General features: G+C 41.6%; 1 protein-coding gene across 5 annotated transcripts in view; it reads right to left on the bottom strand.

The window, feature by feature from the left end:
* The window catches only part of skap2 (src kinase associated phosphoprotein 2), a 346,507-nt gene that overhangs the window by 98,387 nt on the left and 225,021 nt on the right, over positions 1-23,099 (bottom strand). For 3 of the 5 annotated variants that reach the window (XM_078240001.1, XM_078240009.1, XM_078240034.1), the window contains exon 10: positions 9,006-9,086. In XM_078240001.1, the coding sequence (XP_078096127.1) occupies positions 9,006-9,086 (81 nt within the window). The remainder of the gene's footprint in view (positions 1-9,005; positions 9,087-23,099) is intronic. The other 2 variants (XM_078240015.1, XM_078240024.1) reach the window with 1 other exon arrangement.

Here is a 23,099-nt window from a genome sequence, read left to right as displayed (position 1 = left end):
GATCAGCAACAAATTTTGCTACAATGCAGTTGGTCCCTTCATCCAGGTCAATAAAATAGATCATAAGTAGTGGAGGCTCCAGCACTGATCCCTGTGACATTACACGAGTTAAAGTTTGTCAACCTGAAAATGACCCATTAATCCTGACTCTGTTTCCTATTAGTTAGACAATCCTCTCTAATATGTCACCCCCAAATTACCTGAATGCCTTTTGGAAATTCAAATACTCTACATTTACTGGTTTTTCTTTATCCAGTTCAAAGAATATCCTTTGTTGCATTGTCAGAATACTCTTAACAAATTTGTCAAACACAATTTCCCTTTCACAGACCATACTGATCCAGCTTGAATGTGTTATGATTTTCTAAATGTCCTGCTATTACCTCCTTAATAATAGTTTCTAGCATTTTCCCAATGACTAATGTTAGACTAACTGGCCTATAGTTTTTCACTTTCTCTCTCCCTCCTTTCTTGAAAAGTGGTGTTACATTTGCAGCTTTCTAATCCACTGGGATCTTTCCAGAATCAAGGGAATTTTGGAAGATTATAAACAATGCATCTACAATCTCTGTAGCAACTTCTTTTAAGGCTCTAAGATTCAAGCCATCAGGGTCCTAGGGACTTTATTTTTCTTATTACGTTTTCTCTCATGATCATGATTGTTTGAGGTCCCTCTCTCCACTTTGCCCTCTGTTTTTCTACCATGCTTGAGATGTGTTTTGTGTCTTCTATTGTGAAGATAGATACAAAATACTTGTAACTCTCAGCTACAGGGAACTGTGTCTATCCTCCTAACTGTACTGTCCCCTATTACAACTGTATTCCTTTAAGCCCATGAGATGATACCACCCCTGCTCCGTCGAATGGCCCCCTAGATCACAATACTATAACGTGGAGATGCCGGCATTGGACTGGGGTAAACACAGTAAGAAGTCTCACAACACCAGGTTAAAGTCCAACAGGTTTATTTGGTAACACAAGCTTTCAGAGTGTCACTCCTTCTTCAGGCAAGTGAGGAATTGTGGTCACAAGCAGGGCATATATAGACACAAACTCAATTTACAAGATAATGGTTGGAATGCGAGTCTTTACAGGTAATCAAGTCTTAAAGGTACAGACAATGTGAGTGGAGAGAGGGTTAAGCACAGGTTAAAGAGGTGTGTATTGGACAGTTAGTGAGATTTTGCAAGCCCAGGCGAGTTGTGGGGGTTCCAGATAGTGTGACATGAACCCAAGATCCCGGTTGAGGCTGTCATCATGTGAGCGGAACTTGGCTATCAGTTTCTGCTCACACGGGACATGGCCGACAGAGTACTCTTCGTCGTCCAGTACTTCCCCGGAGCGGAGAAGCTATGACATCTTCTCCGGAGCCTTCAACGTGTCATCAATGAAGACGAACATCTCGCCAAGGCCATCCCCACCCCACTTCTTGCCTTCAAACAACCGCATAACCTCAAACAGACCATTGTCCGCAGCAATCTACCCAGTCTTCAGTAGAACAGTGACCATAACACCACACAACCCTGCCACGCAACCTCTGCAAAACGTGCCGGATCATCGACACGGATGCCATCATCTCACGTGAGAACACCATCCACTAGGTACACGGTACATACTCTTGCGACTCGGCCAACGTTGTCTACCTGATGTGCTGCAGGAAAGAATGTCCCGAGGCATGATACATTGGGGAGACCATGCAGACGCTATGACAACGGATGAATGAACACCGCTCAACAATCACCAGGCAGGAGAGTTCTCTTCCTGTCAGGGAACACTTCAGCAGTCACGGGCATTCAACCTCTGGTCTTCGGGTAAGCGTTCTCCAAGGCGGCTTTCACGACACACAATAACGCAGAATCGCTGAGCAGAAACGGATAGCCAAGTTCCGCACACGAGGACGGCCACAACTGGGATCTTGGGTTCATGTCACACTATCTGTAACCCTCACGACTTGCCTGGGCTTGCAAAATCTCACTAACTGTCCTGGCTGGAGACAATACACACCTCTTTAACCTGTGCTTAACCCTCTCTCCACTCACATTGTCTGTACCTTTAAGACTTGATTACCTGTAAAGACTTGCATTCCAACCATTATCTTGCAAATTGAGTTTGAATCGATAATGTGCCTTGTTCATGAACACAATTCCTCATTCACCTGAAGAAGGAACAACACTCCGAAAGCTTGTGCTATCAAATAAACCTGTTGGACTTTAACCTGGTGTTGTGAGACTTCTTACTCACAATACTATAGTCAGTTTGATTATCCTCCATGCAATTCCTGCTCTCATCCACACAAGCTGCAAGAAACATGAACCTGCAGGACAATTGCAAAGGCTGATAGTCCGCCATTGCTACATTTTGGATCTCCACACCTGCCTCTCTTACAGTTACACCCTCCTGTTTCTGACCACAGACCAAATCTGAAGTACCTAGCCTAATGGGTGTGACTGCTTCCTGCCACTAAGAGTCCAAGTAACTTTCTCCCTCTAATGATGCATTGCAATGTCTGAAACACAGACTCCAGCTCATCAGCTTGGAGCCAAAGTTCCTTGAGCTACAGAAACTGTAGATGTGGTTACTGTGATTAACAGGTATCCCCTACTGCCTCTCATGCTACAGCTGAAAAAAATCACCGGCCCTGCCATTTCTGTTTGTTTTAACTAATTAGGGTTCAAGTTTAGAATATCACTCATTGATTATCCATAGTTATACATTGGCATTTAACTAGTCATGCTATAAATTTGATCTGATACTAATACCTCCCCAGTACCCATTTAAATTATTGCCCCAGTTTAGAGGGGAGAAAGAACTTAAAACTCAATGATTACCGGTCTACACACCTCAGCAAAGCCTCCAGGCTTCAGCTCTTGGGCCTTGCTGTCTCCAGTTCCCTCTATCTTATAAAAGGCCAGAAAAGCTCCTCCCTCATTGCACCAAATTCCTGATCCAAGCACTGAGTTTCGCTGCATTCAGTCTCAAGTCTCCATCTTTGTGTGACTTTATGCGTGTGCTAAACTTCCCGCATTTATACTAAATCAGATGCCAGTGAGATGATACAGCCATTGCTGGCTAGGGAACCAGTTCTAAACAGTTATGTAATTAACTAACAGGACTCCTGCAAGGTAAGGTTTCCTGGCAGCATCTCATCTACTGTGAGATAGCAGTTTCTGAGTAACCACGTCAATGGAAACTAACACTGTCACCCTGCAGCTGGAGCCCATCCACTTCCACCCTCCCTTTGTCAGACTGGAGTTTCGTCACATCTCCTTTGACCCTCGCATTGCTCTGCTCCTTCAGATACTCAACCAGGAGCATCCAAACTATCACCCTTAACACAGAGCCATTGATCCTTAATCTTCCATCTCTCACCCTCAACCCTCCCACTCTCACCTTGATCAGCCATCATTCTGAAGTCTTCCTCCATGATCCTTCATCTGCTTCACTTTCCCTTGACCTTTCCATCAACTTGATGAAAATAAATGGTAAATAGCTCCTCGTCACCATATCTGAATCATTGACAGCCACAGGTGAGGTGCCTGAAGATTGGAGGGTGGCAAATGTTGTGCCTCTGTTTAAGGCGGCCTGCATGGAAAAGCCTGGGAACTACAGGCCGGTGAGCCTAATGTCTGTAGTGGGTAAGTTGTTAGAAGGTATTCTGAGAGACAGGATCTACAGGCATTTAGAGAGGCAAAGACTGATTAAGGACAGTCAGCATGGCTTTGAGTGTGGAAAATCATGACTTACAAATTTGACTGAGTCTTTTGAAGGGGTAACCAAGAAGATAGATGAGGACAGTGCAGTCGATGTTGTCTACATGGACTTTGGCAAAGCCTTTGACAAGGTACCACATAGTAGGTTGTTGCAAAAGGTTAAATCTCACAAATCCAAGGTGAGGTAGCCAATTGGATACAAAATTGGCTTGATGACAGAAGACAGAGAGTTGTTTTTCAAACTGGAGGCCTGTAACCAGCAGTGTGCCTCAGGGATCAGCACTGGGCTAACTGTTATTTGTCATTTACTTTAATGATTTGGATGAGAATTTAGGAGGCATGGTTAGTAAGTTTGCAGATGACACCAAGATTGGTGCCATAATGGACAGTGAAGAAGGTTATCTAGGATTACAATGGGATCTTGATCAATTGGGCCAGTGGGCTGATGAATGGCAGATGGAGCTTAATTTAGATAAATGCAAGGTGATGCATTTTGGTAGATCGAACCAGGACAGGACTTAATTAATGATAGGTGTTGGGGAGAGTTATAGAACAAAGAGATTTAGGGGTACAGGTTCATAGCTCCTTGAAAGTGGAGTCACAGGTGGACAGGGTGGTGAAGGCGGCATTCGGCATGCTTGGTTTCATTGGTCAGAACATTGAAAACAGGAGTTGGGATGTTTTGTTGAAGTTGCACAAGACATTGGTAAGGCCACACTTGGAATACTGTGTACAGCTATGGTCACCCTATTATAGAAAGGATATTATTAAACTAGAAAGAGTGCAGAAGAGATTTACTAGGATGCTGCCAGGACTTGATGGCTTGAATTATAAGGAGAGGCTGGATAAACTGGGACTTCTTCCCTCTGGAGCATAGGAGGCTTAGGAGTGATCTGAAAGTGGTCTACAAAATAATGAGGGGCATAGATAAGGTAGATAATGAACATCCTTTCCCAAAGGTAGGGGAATCTAAAACTAGAGGGCATAGGCTTAAGGTGAGAGGGGAGAGGTACAAAAGGGTCCAGAGGAGCATTTTGTTTTTTACACAGAGGGTGGTGAGTATCTGGAATGAGCTGCCAGAGGTAATAGTAGAGGTGGGTACAATTTTGTCTTTTAAAAAGCATTTATACAGTTACATGGGTAAGATTGGTATAGGGGGATATGGGCCGAATGCAGGCAATTGGGACTAGCTTAATGATAGAAACTGGGCGGCACAGACAAGTTGGGTCGGAGGGCCTGCTTCCATGCTGTAAACCTCTATGACCAGGATCTGCCACTGAAATGTGTCTACTTTATCTCATGAACACAATTCAATGTGAGGAACCCGAGATTTTGGCACCTGCCTAATTCCCCTTGCCTTCCACATTTCCTGCTCTTACAGGCCTCATTGAATTCTGCTCATGCTGTGAGTAATACCATTATAGACAGCCGGGCAATTTTTCCAAGATGTTGGGGTGGTTGGGGGGGACAGAGTATGTAAAAAGCTAGTAGGTGATAGATACAAATCAGGTTTGTTACAGGGGTATGAGCAGACTAAAATCCCGAGGATCAGGAGGAAATATAAAATGTCACAAAAAAGCTTTGATTTGCAAAAATTACATTTCAATAAGCTAGCTGTGTATTTTAAGTTTCTCTTCCTTTCTCACACCTCGCAATGTTATTGTTTTGAATGTAAATCTTACTCAATGGATGACAATAATGATGCCTTAAAAAAGCCCACTCGCCCAGATCAGAATGATTAACATTTAGAATATCAGTAATTTGGAACAAGTAAGCACTAATGAAAAAATATTTTTGCTGCAGTTATTATGGTTTATATTTTATTTAATCTCTATCAAAGCTCAAGTATTTTATGTAAACAATAGTGCCCTCTCTAAAACTAAGTGAGACTGAAAATATCTGACATTCTTCAGCAAGGTCAGAAGTTCATATTAAGAGATACTCAGCAAGAAATAAATACTCCTGTCTACTTTGTGATCTGCATGGCAACCAAACTTCTAGGGTTACAAGTTAACTGGCTAGATAAGGCCAAAGGTCATTACTGAACAGCAGCATCATCACAATTGTTTGTATTCAGTACTATGTCAACACTTCTGAGAATTTCAGAGCAGACAACTAAATTTATGGTACACAGATACCATATAGCAAGTGGGGAAGATTGGATAAGATTTTTTTTTAAAAGAATCATCAAACAAGTTAAATGAGTAATCACTGGCTATATTTTCTGTTTATCCTCAAATACTGTAATTAGATGACCCACTAACCACTTCCTTTATGTGAAGGTTATGTGCAATCCAAATTCTAACAGCAACTTGCTTCTAACTTCCTCTGTGGGTTCTCCTCAAACTGGGTTCTGTTTCCTCTCCATATGCTGCAATAGGAAAGGATCTGAAAAGTAACTTCCTGAGCACATACTGCATGTCTACCCATTCTTTGTTTGACAGCACTAAGACAATGATATATTTGGTGTACATGATGAGGAAGGTGACCCAGACTGCATTTCCTCACAGGACACATTAAAGATACAATAGTAAAGCTTGCTTTAGTTGACATTTGGTTGTGGGGAGGTGTAAATTCCTGATAAGGAGCAGATCTGCTCCACTTTGAGTCTTAGACTTGTCTTATCAAATTCAGTGTTCTCTAGTTTACAATTCATTGTTTTCAACCTACTGGAAATTAAATGCATCTGTGCAAGTTCACACTTTCATGATCCAATTGAACATATGTAGCTATTTTGAGTTACACTGATAATTAGTTCACAGACACATACGCGAAACCAAGGCAGATAACTGCTCAACTGTGCCCTTTCTAGATAAGTTCTGTTTTGATTTTTATTCTGTATCACCAACATTTCACATTTTAAGCAATGAGTCTTCATTTGCTTTCTACACTAATCACATGCAATGAAGATATGCATGGCCAACATTTAAGTGGGCTGCAGATCAATTAACAGTCTTAAGTTTATCTGATTTTTATCAAAGCAGACAGAGCAGTGGGTCGATCATCACAGCCTGTGTCAAGTTGACCTTTTCAGAGACATCTACATTGCTGTTCCCCAGGGTAACTCTAGGGCCCTTGTCAGACTCTGAATGACAGAAGTCTGTTTCACTAAACCACAAAGTATACACAGATGTCTATATTACAATCTTAAAGGTGTGACAGCAACTGTGTATTACATCTATAAACTGTCCTTTGGTGGTGACACTTCCCCAATGATGATCTGCTAATTTATTCACCTAAATCTCTTTTGCACAGAAATAAAAGGTAATTGAGTCATTACAAAGTAATTCAGGCAGAACTAAATTGGCTTATTTTATAAATCCTTCTCAAGTGGCCCCCACATACACTAATCAATACTTATGAGCTTTGCTGCTGCCTCACAAGTACATAAAAATGGAGAAAAAAAGCCAGACTGGTTTCCTGTCTTCCCAGAGGGAAAACTGTAGGAAGTGATGATTGGAAGAAAGATAATTACTTTTAAGAGAAATTTAGCATACTAACTATGTATGGTAGCTCTGTGCTGCTTACATTTTTTGGGAAATAGGATACATACTGGTTTCCAGTTGGACTCTAGAAACTATTATGCTTCAAAGTAATTAGATTACTAAAACTGGCCACCTCCATAAATGTAATTAACTTTCAAAAGAACTGCCTTTGGTAAGATGGAGATCTCTAAAGGTTCCGTTGCCAGATTATGGAGAAAACTATCTGAACCAAATGTTACAGTTGCATAAATCCCCAATATAGATATTAACAACAAAAACTTGAAATAAATTAGCCATATGAAGGGCTCAGATGTATCTTATTCTTCTGCATCAATGCAGTGCTCAATTGGCAGGGTCAGGGGTTAAACCTCAGTTATCTATTCAAAACATGACATCATCAAATATATTACTTCACATATGACATAGACAACTTCAAAATTAAAAAATGGATATGTTACAAAGTTTTAAATGTCACTTTTCAGTGAGACACTTAGTAGCTAACAGAATTTTTTTGAAATATCCCTTTAGTTCAAATACTTATTTAAAAAGAGAATAGTTCAGGAATACTAAAAGGTTTACAAGACTAAGCAGAAATGCTTAATTTCCTTTTGAGGAAGGAGGTTGCTCGAGAGACATTTGAGGTCCATCTGTTGGAAAGATGCTCGGATGATTTATCTGATAATGAATCTGCTTCTCGATTCATTGAGCAGGATTGGTATCATTATAAATTCTACACGTCAATCTTAGCACTTTAAACAGATAAAACTATTCCGTATCACCTTATCAAAATCATCTTCCTAAACCAGGAAAGAACTTGCTCACTACTACGAGCCATTTGAAGCAGACCTACCACAGACTGCCTGAAGGAAACCCAATATGCTTTCTCACTTGGAAAAGTATTTCTCCGTTTTGAAGTGGCAAATTTCTTGATTAAAATTTTAAAAATTATTAAGGGACAAGTACTTTAAGCTATAAAAGAATACGTCATCATCAATTAGGAATTGTTCTCAAAAGGAAAATGCACACGCCAAAATGGCCTAACTATAGAATATGGTGCAGTACTAGTGACCTCCAAGTAAGATTTAAAGTATGGCTGCACCAAGTTGTTTGATATCAACCAGGGAACTAGAAGCAGAAAGGGAAAATCAATTCGAATTTCCATTCCTGAACACCATATAGTGACATAAAAATAGAAAATGCTAAAAAAGCAGGTCAGGCTGCATCTGTAGAAAGAGAAAAATAGTTAACGTTTCAGGTGAATGACCTTTCACCAGAACCTGAAACATCATCAACTTATGTTAAATCTGTTTTTTTCCTCCACAGATGTGGCCCAGCCTGCTGAATACTTCCAGCATTTTCTGCTTTTATTTCAGACTTCCAGCATCCGCAATACTTTGTTTTGCACTATACAGTGACCACTGATGGAAAGTGCACCTGTGCAGCCATTGGGTGATGATTGAGTGTGATGATCTCCCAGTTGAACAGTTTGATGATACCCACTGCGTGGTGAAACATGAAGCACGAGAGAGGCAGAGTAAAGGAGGTAAGTTAATTCTAGACATCAGTGCTATAAACACATTGGTGTGTTTATTGGTAGCTAGTTTTCCCAATTATGTACAAAGTGTGGCAAAGTGAGTATGGGAGGTAAATGATGCCCAAACCAAAACCAATTGATCCAGTGATGCCAATGATAGGAAAACTGCCCTGCTCCAAGGGGAACTATATGCCTATTTCATATCAAAATGGCTAATGTTAATGCTAGAATTATCTTTTCCTTTAACTTTAAACTATTCAAAAATAGTCACTGTACCTGTTCTATTCCCAGCACTCTGTTGCTTCTTCTCAGGTTCATTGGATGGTGGTGGAGGTTGTTGGAAATTTTCTTCTTCTTCTGAGGAAAAAAAACATATAATTATAAATCCTGTATCATTTGTATGCATGAAAAACTTACAATGCAACTAGTTTTTTACGTGGAACTTGATTATGCCACCTGGTCAGTAATTGAAATTGGCCGTTAAATGAATTGAACCTTGATGCTGATAAAATACCTGATCAAAAGCAAATGAGCAACCCACCAGTTAAAAGAATCCTAACAGTAGAAAGAAGCTCAGTTTAAAGGAAATTTAACCCTACTTGGATGAATATAACCTGATCTTACTTGAAGAGTTCTGTGCAAAATGTTTGCGTTTAAATGGAATAATTACAGTTGTCACGAACCATGCTGATAAAGTAAAAGTAAAGTTTATTTATTAGTCACAAGTAAGGCTTACATTAACACTGCAATGGAGTTACTGTGAAATTCCCCTAGTCGCCACAGTCCGGCGCCTGTTCAGGTCAATGCACCTAACCAGCATATATTTCAGAATATGGGAGGAAACCGGAGCACCCGGAGGAAACACACGCAGACATGGGGAGAACGTGCAAACTCCACACAGACAGTGACGCAAGCCAGGAATCAAACCCGGGTCCCTGGCGCTGTGAAGCAGCAGTGGTAACCACTGTGCTACCGTGCCACCCACAGATGTTATCTGTGAGGGCATCTCAACGTGAGACATCAGTTCATGGTGGTGCAAATTATCTTTTTTTAAATAGTGTGAGGAGTCATGTGAAACCACTCATGAGAATAAGCAGCCCAGTTGTAGTGTACCAATTACTAAATGCTATTAAATGAAAGAAAAGACAATACACACAAACAGGACTATAATTCTCTAAGACACATAAAACACACACACACAGTTATATCTAGAAATTACCCCGTGTTCCAAATCATATCCTCGAAACCTGAACTCAGTGAGGCTTCCATTCCCCAAACAACATCCACCTTAAACAAATCTACAAGTTAAATCTAGCTTATAGTTACCACACAATACCAGGAGGATGATCCAGTCTGGGAAGCACCTTGGCCTGGTTCTGTGAAGATAGGTAAACTGCTTTTACAAAGGTTTCTGCATTAACTTTAAAAGGGACTTCTGCTGTTATCTGGTTTGCTGTTAGATGTTACCTTGGCCTTCCTGTGAGATGTTAAAACTGTTGGCTTTTTAATGAGGTGTTAAACTGTCTGCTTCTGCAGGAGTTGACAATTATATCCCTAGCTCGCTCTGATTCTGCTCACCGTATATTGTGCCGGCTGTCTCTCCTACATTCCTGACTTTGGAATATTGGCATCTATATGCCTCCCCTGATCTCTCAGTCATCTCGGTAAACTGCTTCCTGATGATAGGCCATTTACACCTGATCTTATCTAGATGTCTGCTAATCCCGTTACTAGGAAAATGATGCATCTCATCAGCCCCTTTGAAATGTGGGCTGCTGGCAGATTCTCTCTTGTTGCTTGGGAGATTACATCCCATCGTTCCCTTTGTTAATTCTGGGTCTTGTTGTTACCAGGCAAATCCATAACAGCAGGGTAAAATATAGGACCCAACCTTATCAAAAATGCACATTCTCAAGATATTAGTCCAGCAGTTAAAAAATACTATACTAGATTTAAATCCCAATTCCTGCCAATCTGATTTGAGGCTAATCATGAAAGCAGAAAATGTGGTCTTATATTATGGTGCAACAAGATACAGGTATTGTAATTCCATTTTTCAAACAATGGCAAAGAAGCTCAGACAGAAATTTAGAAGAGTGAATATTTACAGTAGCATGCATAGAATAGATCAAATTAAAGTTATTGCACACATTGTGATACATTCTGCAAATAAAAGCATTTAGTTTCGCCATACTGTAGCCCAGAATTTCCATAAAATATAGATGGCTGTAAAAGATCAAGTTACTTTGAATAATTATGTATTCACAACACTTGCAGCTATTAAGAGGTCTTTAAGTATTATTTTTCACAACTGAACTTCTAAGTTTTCTGTCATTTTAGTAAACTGTTAGGTTGAAAAGAAAAATCACACATAGTATGAAATATATATTGAGTATAAATTCACAATTTCAAACCTACTGCAGAACTTTTACCACATGATGGCTTCTAATAAATGCCAAAAGTACAAAAAATTAAGTATTTCTAGACATCGTGTGTACGATGACTACACATCAAACACAACCAAGATTCAATTTTCAGAACATTTAAAACTCGAGGCTATTTCTGTAGCCAACCCTTTCAATTGTGAGGTATTCTAAACAGTATAGCTTATGTGGCACAAGAGAAGCAAATTATCAGTAATAATCCACATTTTCTGATTGGTCAGTGGCTTGATTTAGTGGGTGGAGGCTGGCACACGCGCCATTGCTTTTAGCCCCCAGCTCTGTCTGCTCTATCGCCCCACCCCCGCCCACCCATACCTGCTCTCTGGTCTCGGTTATTGGGACATCGCAGCTTCTCAGCTTCACTTACTGGACACTAGTCCCTGCTTACCTGGCTCTGAACCATGGCTCTTACCATTCCATGGCCTCTTGGTTACTGGGCTCTTGAAAAATATTGGGGGGCAGGAAGGGGGTGAGAAATTGTTTTGGGTAGGGCATTGGTGGGGTGAGTTGATGGCATGCAAAGGGGGTTGGGGATGGCATGACAGGGTGACAGTGGCAGGGGAAGGAGGAATGACTGCCAGAATGGGGGACAGTATTGGAGGGAGGGAAGGAGAGCGAGTAGCATGGAAGGGATGATGGAGGGAAAAACAGCACAGGAGCGAAGGATGGAATGGTGATGGATGAGGGATGAAAGGAACAGGATGGGTGTGGCATGAGAGGGATGGCATGGGAAGATGGAGTGGCATGAGATGTGGATTTAAAGAAGTGCTGCTACAATAAAGATACTAACTTCACAGCAAATGTTTTGCGGATCTCTTAGTTTAAAAAAAATTCTCCTGAACATACAGACCTTCAGTTTTTACTTTATTGCAGCTTGTCACAACAATTAAGTGTCAGTCTTTTGAACTTTTAAGTATGTTTTGACACTCCAAAAGATAAATTCCAATAAAAAAATTATAATGGGTTACTATTATGCATCCACCAGCAAGTCTCCTGTTTCTCACTTAAGTAGGTACTTTTTCATCAGTGTATCTAACGCGTGGCAATGGGACTAGAAGGGACATCACACCTGAATTGAATTCTGTCCTCACATCACATTCACCTTCCAGCAGGAGAACCACGTAATAAAGATTAGTTCAAACTCTGGCTGACTTTTACTCCCTCTCCATCCTCAGACTGCTCAGCCAATTGTACATCTTACAAACATTTGCCTCTGCTGTGATTAGAATAAAAATCAAACTCAAGATCTTCCCAGTTAGAATGGGCCTGCAAGATTTTTGGCTAAGAAATATCACACTTCTAAGGTTGAAATCTAGATTTTTAAAGAAAACTGAACCCAGTAGAATGGTGCTTGTGCCCCCACCCACCATCTTGGGAACATGCTACCAGGCAAATAAAAAAAGTAGTACATGGTAGTTATTGGTTAAGACTGAAAGTGTAATTTATACAATAATACAAAACAAGCATTTTGATCATCAGCACACCTCTCGGTCATTGTACATACTAACATCAATCAATGATGTCTTAGTCTGGATGACTGACAGGTTGTCACCTTTGTGATTAATTAAGTTCAGTTAGCAGCTGACACTGATATTGGACAAGTTATTTGCTGAATTTTAACCATAATAAACAAAAACAACTCAGCAGCACAGCAAGAAAAATCAAACCACACAGATGGTTGTGAAGCACTCATTATGTGGTTTCCATAGTAATCATAAATCTGGAAGGTTCTGGCAAATAAACAGCTTGTATTTACACACCATTCAGCTGCTATCAAAATCGTTCAAATGTTGGCTTATCATTCTAATCACATAGCTTTGAAGTGGCAAAAGTAAGGGTCATTTTTCATCAGCAATACATAAGCTACTGCTTTACCATGGGTAAATACATGCATAAAACATTGAAGAAACTTAAGTAATTAAATTAAAAGAAAATTTATATATGGTGTTTTCAAAGCTTAAAACATTACAATGGCTATAAATATTCCAAATTAATATTGTTCAATTTGATTATAAATATAACGGATTTTAAATATTGCTGGTATCACAAAAACTAAAGGTGGACATTATTAAATTCAAAAAAATACTGAATAAATAGTTCCCTAATTGTGATCAGAGAGAATATTTGTGGAGGCAGTACAGCCATAGTAAGAAAAATGGTGAAGCTACAACACAGGACAATAATCATACTAAACAACAGATGCAGCAGAGCTAAGCAATTTGACAACCAAAGGATCAGATCAAAGCTCTGCAGTCCTGCCATTTCCATGGATTGTGGTGGGCAGTTAAACAAATAGGAAGAGGTAGCTCTATCAACTCCCATCCTCCAAGGAGGGGCCCAGCAGAAGTCTAAACACCAAAGCTGAAGCATTTGCTTTTGGTGGTAGGGACCACAGGAGGAGGCCATCCCTGGCTGAAATTTGTTGCAAATGCTTCAATCTTATCCTTTGTGAAGATGGTTTCCACAAAGGCTGTGTGGTGGTCTCTCTAACAATACTGTTGTGACCGATACATTAGTGAAGGTAAGGTCAACTAAATTTCTTCCTGTATTGGCTCTCACATCATGTGAGGCCCAAACTGGCAACTTTAGGATTCACCCAGTTCTGTCAACGGAAATGCTGCTGAGCCATTCTTGGTGACGGGACATTAAAGCCCCTCACCCAGAATACCCTTGGTTCTTCTTTTAATTAGTATTCAACATAGAGGAGTACTGATTTATCAGCTGATTATTATAAACTAATGTTAAATAATGCCAGTATCACATGAAACAAAGATGGAAATCATTAAACTCAAAACATACTTGGAGAAAATTGGGAGAACTGTCTCCTAGACCAATCAAGCAACAGCCTGACATAGCCATACTGACAGAATCATGACATATGAAATGTGCAGTAAACATTTCATATTCCTTCATCAATCTACCTAGATATGTTCTGATGCAATGGAAGGACAGACGCTATTTCTCACCATTTGAAATAGATTTGCAATGTTTCAATACACTGGCACCTTTCTAGAACCTAGAGAATTTTGGAAAATCACAGCTTACGCAACCACTATCACTGCAGTCATCTCATTTAGAAGCCTGTGGAAGGAAAGGGAGGAGATTGCAGGACGTAGGCCATCTGAGTCAAAGAACCATACAGCGCAGAAGAAGCCCTTCGGCCCATCGAGTCCGCACTGACATATTAGAAACACCTGAACTCTCATCTAATCCCATCTGCCAGCACTTGGCCCATAGCCATGAATGTTATGATGTGCCAAGTCTTCATCCAGATACTTTTTAAAGGATATGAGACAACCCGCCTCTATCACCCTTCCAAGCAGCGCATTCCAGGCTGTCACCACCTTCTGGGTAAAAACGTTTTTCCTCATATCCCCTTAAACCTCCTGCCCCTCACCTTGAACCTATGTCCCCTTCTGACTGATCCTTCAACTAAGGGGAATAGCTGCTCCTTATCCACTCTGTCCATGTCTCTCATAATGTTGTACACTTCGATCAAGTTGCCCCTCAGTCTTCTCTGCTCCAATGAAAACGAACCAATCTTACGCAACCTCTCTTCAGAACTTAAATGCTCCATCCCAGGCAGCATACTGGTCAATCTCCTCTGCACCCCCTCCAGTGCAATCACATCCTTCCAATAATGTGACGACCAGAACTGCACACAGTACTCCAGCTGTGGCCTCACCAAAGTTCTATACAAATCCAATAAGACTTCTCTGCTTTTGTAATTATGTCTCGAATGAAGGCGGCAAATGGCATATGCCTTTTTCACCACCCCACTAACATGCCCTTCTACTTTCAGAGATCTTAGAAATCTTAGAAACCCTACAGCACAGAAAGAGGCCATTTGGCCCATCGAGTCTGCACCGACTACAATCCCACCCAGACCCTACCCCCATATAGAAACATAGAAAAACGACAGCACAAACAGGCCCTTCGGCCCACAAGTTGTGCCAAACACATCCCTACCTTCTAGACCTACCTATAACCCTCCATCCTATTAAGCTCCATGTACTCATCCAGGAGTCTCTTAAAAGACCCATTGAGTTCGCCTCCACCACCACTGACAGCAGCTGATTCCACTCGCCCACCACCCTGTGTGTGAAAAACTTACGCCTAACATCTCCCCTGTACCTACCCCCCAGCACCTTAAACCTGTGTCCTCTCGTAGCAGACATTTCCACCCTGGGAAAAAGCCTCTGAGAGTCCACCCGATCTATGCCTCTCAACATCTTATACACCTCTATTAGGTCTCCTCTCATCCTTCGTCTCTCCATATTTACCCTACATATTCGTCTCTCCATATTTACCCTACATATTTACCCCACATATTTACCCTACATATTTACCCACTAATCCCTCTAACCTACGCATCCCAGGACACTAAGGGCAATTTTAGCATGGCCAATCAACCTAACCCGCGCATCTTTGGACTGTGGACAAACACACCAAGGTCCCTTTGTTCCACAGAACTTCCTAGTGTCTTAGCATTCATTGAGTACTTTCTTGTCAAATTACTCCTTCTAAAGTGTATCACCTCAGTTTTCAGGTTTAAATTTCATCTGCCATTTATCTGCCCATATGACCATTCCATCTATATCTTTTATAGCCCAAGACACTCTGCCTCACTGTTAACCATCTGTCCAATCTGTGTGTCATCCACGAACTTACTAACTCTATCCCCCACATAGTCATCAATGTCATTGATATAAATGATGAGTAATAGGGGGCCCAACAGAGATCCCCGTGGACACTGGCTTCCGGTCACTAAAGCAGTATTCTGTCATCACCCTCTGTCTCCTACAACTAAGCCAATTTTTGAATCCATTTGATCAAATTACCCTGTATCCCATGTGAATTTATCATGTGGGACCTTGTCAAAGGCTTTGCTGAAATCCATATAAACTACATCGATTGCACCACCCTCGTCTACATATCTGGTCACCTTCTCAAAAAATTCAATCAAATTTGTGAGGCACTACCTCCCTCTGACAAAGCTCTGCTGATTATCCTTGATCAAGCTTTTCCTCTCCTTCAGAAGTTTCTCTAATAAACGAGACTCTCACTGGTCTGTAGTTCCCTGGTTTATCTCTACAACCCTTCTTCAATAGTGGAATCACATTAGCTGTTCCACAGTCATCTGGCACCTCCCCCGTGACCAAAGGGAAATTGAAAATTTGGGTCAGAGCCCTGCAATCTCCTCCCTTTCCTTCCACAGCAGCCTAGGGTATAATTCATCTGGACCTGAAGATTTATCCACTTATAAGGCTGCTAACACCTCCAATACCTTGTCCTTCCCTATGTCAATTTGCTCAAGAACTTCACAGTCCCTCTCCCTGAATTCCATACCATCGTCCTCATTGGGTGAAGATGGATGTGAAGTATTCATTCAACATTCTACCAATGTCCTCTGGCTCCGCCCACAGATTGCCCCCTTGGTCCCTAATGGGTTCTACTCTTTCCTGGTTCTCTTCCCATTGATATACTTATTGATTTTCTTGGAATTTTCCCTTTTATCAGCCAGAGTTTTCTCATATCCCCTCTTTGCATTCCTAATTGCTTTCTGAAGCTCCACCCTGCACTTTCAATACCTCACTAATGCCTCCACTGATTTGCTCCCCATGTACTTTTTAAAAGCCTTACTTTTCCTTAGTAAGAAGTCTCACAACACCAGGTAAAAGTCCAACAGGTTTATTTGGTAGCACGAGCTTTCGGAGTGCTGCTCCTTCATCAGGTGAGTGAAGAGTTGGGTTCATAAACAGGTCATATATAGACAAAGACTCAACTGCAATTGCATATGTTTGTGAACCCAACTTTTCACTCACCTGATGAAGGAGCAATGCTCCGAAAGCTCATGCTATCAAATAAACCTGGACTTTAACCTGGTGTTGTGAGACTTCTTACTGTGACCACCCAAGTCCAACGCTGGCAAATCCACATAATTTCTTTTCCTTCTCATTGTATCCTGAATATCTCTGGTCACGATGGATCTCTGGGCTTGTTATTCCTACCTAGCACCCGAGAGGGAACATGCTAGGCTTGCACCCTCCCAATGCTGTTCTGTAGATTTTTCCATTAGTGGCTTTTTCTGGTCTTCCTTGGCCAGATCCTGTCCTATTTTACTAAAATCTGCTCTTCCCCAATCCAAAATTATTTTTGCAGCTTGTCTATCTCTTTATCCATATCAAGCTTAAATTGATGTACCATGTTGTGATCGCTATCACCAAAATGCTCCCCCACCACCACCTCAACCACCTGTCTGGCTTAATTCCCCAGAATTAGGTCCAGACCAGCTGCTTCCCTTGTTGGACCCTCCACATAATGATTTTAAAAGTTCTCCTGTACACATTTCAAGAAATTGATTCCATCCAAGCCCTTAACACTATGTATATCCCAGTTAATGTTAGGAAAGCTGAAATCACCGAATATAATAACCCTATTATTATCGTTTTTACACACCTCCCCAAACTGAGCACGTATTTGCTCTTCAATATCCCTCTGACTATCTGGTGGTTGATAATAAACATCTAACAATGTGGCTGCCCCCTTTTTATTCCTAGCTCTACCCACAAAGCTTCATTTGATGCCCCCTCCAAGATATCGTCTCTCCTCATTGCAGTTACTGATTCTTTAACTAATAATGCAATGCCTCCTCTTCTTTTACCTCATCCCGTCTCGTCTGAAGATTCTATATCCAGGAATGTTGAGTTGCTAATCGTGTCCTTCCTTCAACCATGTCTCTGTGATGGCTACTATATCACACTTCCATGTGTCAATCATTGCCCTCAACTCATCCAAATGTTGTGGATGAGGTTGATTGGCTATGATAAATTGCCCCTTAATGTCAGAGGGATTCCATATCCATAGATCTCTGAAGGTTGCCACTCAAGTGGATAGAGCCGTGAAGAAGGCCTATAGTGTGTTGGCGTTCATTAACAGGGGGTTTGAGTTTAAGAGCCGCGGGGTTATGCTGCAACTGTACAGGACCTTGGTGAGACCACATTTGGAATATTGTGTGCAGTTCTGGTCACCTCACTACAAGAAGGATGTGGAGACACTGTAAAGAGTGCAAAGGAGATTTACCAGGATGCTGCCTGGTTTGGAGGGTAGGTCTTATGAGGAAAGGTTGAGGGAACTTGGGCTTTTCTCTTTGGAGCGGAGAAGGTTGAGAGGAGACTTGATAGAGGTTTAGAAGATGATGAGGGGGATAGATAGAGTGAACGCTCAAAGACTATTTCCTCGGGTGAATGGAGCAGTAACTAGGGGGCATAGCTATAGGGTTTATGGTGGGAGATATAGGAAGGATGTCCGAGGTAGGTTTTTTACTCAGAGAGTGGTTGGGGTGTGGAATGGACTGCCTGCAGGAATAGTGGAGTCAGAAACTTTAGGAACATTTAAGAAGCTATTGGATAGGCACATGGAGTACTTCGGGATGATAGGGAGGAAATAGCTTGATCTGGGTTTCAGACAAAGCTCGGCACAACAGCGTGGGCCGAAGGGCCTGTTCTGTGCTGTACTGTGAAATTCCCCTAGTTGCCACCAGTTCTATGGATTAGGAGGGTAAATATGTGGGGTCACAGGGATAGGATAGGACCTGAGTGAGATTGTTGTTGGTGCAGGCTCAAGGGGCCAAATGGCCTCCTTCTGCCCTGTAGGTTCTATGATTCATCCATTATACCTGCAATACTCCTGGCGTTAAAGTAGAGGCCATCCAGCCTGGCCTTACGCCCTTGGAACTTAATACAGCTGCACGCCCTCTGGTTTGTTTGTTTTGCTGTATTATTCCGTACCCTCCCTCCTGCACCAACTCTTAAGCCACGCATTCACTGTACAATTCTCCTATTTCTGTGCTCCCAAGATTACATCCCAAGAGGTCTTGCTTTTTAGTCTACTGCCTAAGCCTCTGAATTCTTGATGCTAGACCTCATCCCTTTTTCTATCTATGTCATTGGTATCAACATGTAACATGACCTCTGCCTTATTGCTCTCCTCCTTCAGGATGCTCTGCAGCCGTTCAGTGACATCCCGGACCTTAGTACCAGGGAGGTAACATACCATCCTGGAGTCACGTTGACGGCCACAGCAACGTCTATCTGTACCCCTGACTATAGAATCCCCTATTACTATTGCCCTGTCTCTCTTCTCTCCCCGCCCCCGCGTACAAACAGGCTGCTTGTGTCAGAGGTTTTGCTCTGCCTAAGCTCCCTGGAGAAACTTCCAAGGCCCTCATCAGCCTCCAAAATGGAATACCAATTTGCAAGGGGTCTCCTGAATTACCTGCCTACATCTCTTGGACAGCTTGGTGGTCACCCTTTCCCTTCCTTCCTCAAGTTCCTTCTGCTGCAGTGTGACCACCTCTCTAAATGTGCTATCCACAATGCTCTCAGACTCGTTGGATGCTCCAGCTCAGGCACCAGAACTTCCAGGAGCTGCAGCTGGACCCACTTCCTGCACGCCTGCTGGCCCGGGAACTGGAAATGTGCTTGGCCTCCCAAATGGGGCAAGAAGAGTAAACCACAGCTTTGAGCTCTCCTGCCACGATGAAACCCTAAGTTTAAAAACTTCATAAGATTTTTTAAAAATTCCCTACCCTTGCCTAAACAATGAGTTTCAATTTAATATGATTTGGAAATACCCACCAGAACTTACCAATCAGCTGCGTCCATTGGTCTCACGTCAATTTCTGACCTGTAATATCTGTGCCCTGTTTTTTGGTCAGAGGAGGAGGGGAAACACTAATGTAGAGTTTCGGGCTCAACCACTTCTTGACACCAGTTCTTCCTCTTCCCACTTTTTAGTAGATGTGATTGCACCTACTTCTCCCAGAATACTCCTCAGTGAAGTCTCTCTGCCGCCTCTGCTGGATGCTCTTCCTTCTGCTTATCACTGGAAGGGTTCTTCCTCTTCCCACTTTTTAATAAATGTGACTGCGTCGACCTCTCCCAGAATGCTCCTCAGTAAAGTCTCTTTGCCGCCCCTGCTGGGTTTAGGAGACATCGTAAGAAGTCTCACAACACCAGGTTAAAGTCCAACAGGTTTATTTGGTAGCAAATACCATAAGCTTTCGGAGCACTGCTCCTTCGTCAGATGGAGCAGTGCTCCGAAAACTTATGGTATTTGCTACCAAATAAACCTGTTGGACTTTAACCTGGTGTTGAGACTTCTTACTGTGTTCACCCCAGTCCAATGCCGACATCTCCACATCATGACTTTAGGAGGCATGGCAGGTTTTGGTGCCATTAATTTCTGTGCTGTTATGGTCTTGCTACGGACCAGCAACTTTTGTCATAAATTAAACAACATTTGAAATCCCCGGTAATTACTAAAAAAAAAGTCACAAGATTTCACGGTTTTAACAAAAAGACACTTTACTACACAAGAGTTAACAAAGCAAAGAGTCAATATTATCTGTATTATACTCCAATATCCAGAATTAACATAATAGGCAAACTGGGCAAACACAGCACAAACTACACATTAAATGGCAGATACAACTAAGACATATCTCAAATTTTCTCAGCATCCCATCTATACATAAATATAAATAATCATCACTGTGAACAAGAAAAATATTCTTTATTGCCTGTCTTCCTCACAAGGTTTTCACCTCTTCATCTTCAAGGATTTAGCCTCCGATTTCCTTTAACAACAGCTTCTATTCAGCCTGTAGGCCCACCTGCTGCTTCTTTTGTCTTCAAGTAGTTGTCAGGCAATAGGGCTCAAACTCAGAATGCCCTAGCAACTGGGTTTACAAAGCTGCACCCTCAGCACCTAATCACGAGCACGATCCCAGTTTCCTAGCTGTGCTGAGCAAGAAGCCGCAACTCATAGGCTTTTCTTTCCCCCAACTCCCAGGTGCACAGAGCAGACAACCACTTCAGATTCACTGATCTGACAACTGCAGTTCATGGCTTTCTGCTGTGTCCTGACTCAATCTGGAGATGCCGGCGTTGGACTGGGGTAAACACAGACTTACCTGATGAAGGAGCAGTGCTCCGAAAGCTAGTGGCTTTTGCTACCAAATAAACCTGTTGGCCTTTAACCTGGTGTTGTGAGACTTCTTACTGTGTCCTGACTCCCCAGCTATGCTGAGTGAATACCTGCCCTTCAGCCTCTAATGCCCGGACTTTGCATTCCTGTGGTTGGTCTGAGACATTTGTTTCGAACCTTCTTCAGACCCAGATTAATCTTGTCGTGGGGCTCTCTCCTCATGCCACACACCTGGTCTTGTGGTTGTATTTTCCTACCTAATACCTTAAATAATTAGCTTCTTTTGTCCTTTTGGTGGTGTATCAGGAACTGTTTCAGGTGCTTTCTATGAATTTGTCCTCCAAGTTACTTGTCTGATTTGATTTGTCCACTCTAGATAAGATTAAAGTTCCCTGAGTGTTGGATTCAGATTCCAGAGCGCTCACCGGTACACCACAGATGCCAGAATGCAATGTGACACAGTGGATTGCGGTTATATCATTGCATTAGGAATCCAGAGACCTGGGCGAAAGATTTGGAGATGTGGGGCTGGATTCTCCGGCCCCACACGGTCCCAGCGCAGATTGTGCAGGGTTGGAGAATCATTTTGGGGGGGGGGGGGGGGGGGGGGGGGGGGGTAGTATTCATTTGATTGGCATCAGTTTTGCCGCTGGGAACAGCACTTAGATTTATTTTGGGATAATTTTATCTGTGAGGTCAAATTCCATCTTGGCAGCTGGGGAGTTTTAACCCAGTTAATTACCAACAAATAAAATAATTGGAACAAAAAGCTAATACTAATAGTGACCATAAAACTATTAGATTGGCCTATATGTAACCCCAGACCCACAGCAATGCGGTTGACTCGAAATTACCTTCTGAAATACTTAGAAAGTCGAACTATCAAAACTTTGAAAGTTTCATAATACAGGCCAATTAAGGATGGGATAAAAATTGCTGGCAATGCCCACATCCATGAACAGAAAATATCATAATATTAAAAACATTCAGTCTGTCATCTTTTTGTTAACTGATTTTTAAAAAAATTTGGATAAACAGCTCATTGATCTAACTTTGCAACAATCTCTACCTTAATCTTCCCCTTCTAAAGTTACAAGCTCCAATGCCCATTTCAAAACTTAACTAGGTAAATCATTTTACAAAATTCTAAACTTTTATTTTATGATAAAATTCAGCTACAGAAACTATTTTATATTTATGCAGTTACTACAAAACTGAAAAAAGAATTTGCCCATTTCAAATGGCAGAGCTTAGAATTGATTAAACAATTCATAATTTTAGTTGAATAAGTGGATAAATATGTCAAGATATCAATATTACTCCAAATTGCATCAGCAAGCATTTCGGGATAAGTATGAAGTCATTGCTGAAGAGCAAGGTCCATACTACTAGTGTGCGTTTGCCAAATAAGTGTCACCAATGCTGCCTAGTCTAAAGTAATGTTTGGTGAAAGGGCAAGGATTATTTCATGTTGCAGCTTTACAGGAGTTCCTGATGAACATTAGTTTGAGGTGCATTATGAAACAGTCATGAAACATGTAAAGCGGCTTTTCACAGACCCTATGAGTGGTAAGTTGTTTGGAGACAAACTTGCCGACAACCTTAGGAATATGTGAACTAAACAATTAATGGGATCTACAGAAGGATTTGCTTGTATTCTTTGAGTAGTCACATTAAGGATCAGATGCTCTAACTCTCGAGTTGCAGGGAAGAGGATAAAGAGGCATTCTAACCTGACCAAAATTAGATATCAATTTAAATTCTGCATCTGAACCTGGTTAGCTGTTGAGGGTGGGTATTTAATGGGATACAAAGTTTCAAAGGAGGTCTTGGTGTATTTTGAGAATTATTTGATCAGTGTGACAATTTATATAAAGAATAATTGATGACTAGTGTCTTGGTCTCACCAACTCTACTGAAATCCGAGCTGCTAACA

Source organism: Mustelus asterias, chromosome 2 (assembly GCF_964213995.1).
Source record: "Mustelus asterias chromosome 2, sMusAst1.hap1.1, whole genome shotgun sequence".
NCBI classification, from domain to species: domain Eukaryota; kingdom Metazoa; phylum Chordata; class Chondrichthyes; order Carcharhiniformes; family Triakidae; genus Mustelus; species Mustelus asterias.
The sequence above is the reverse complement of the archived record's forward strand: the minus strand, read 5'-3'. Positions and strand labels throughout refer to the sequence as shown.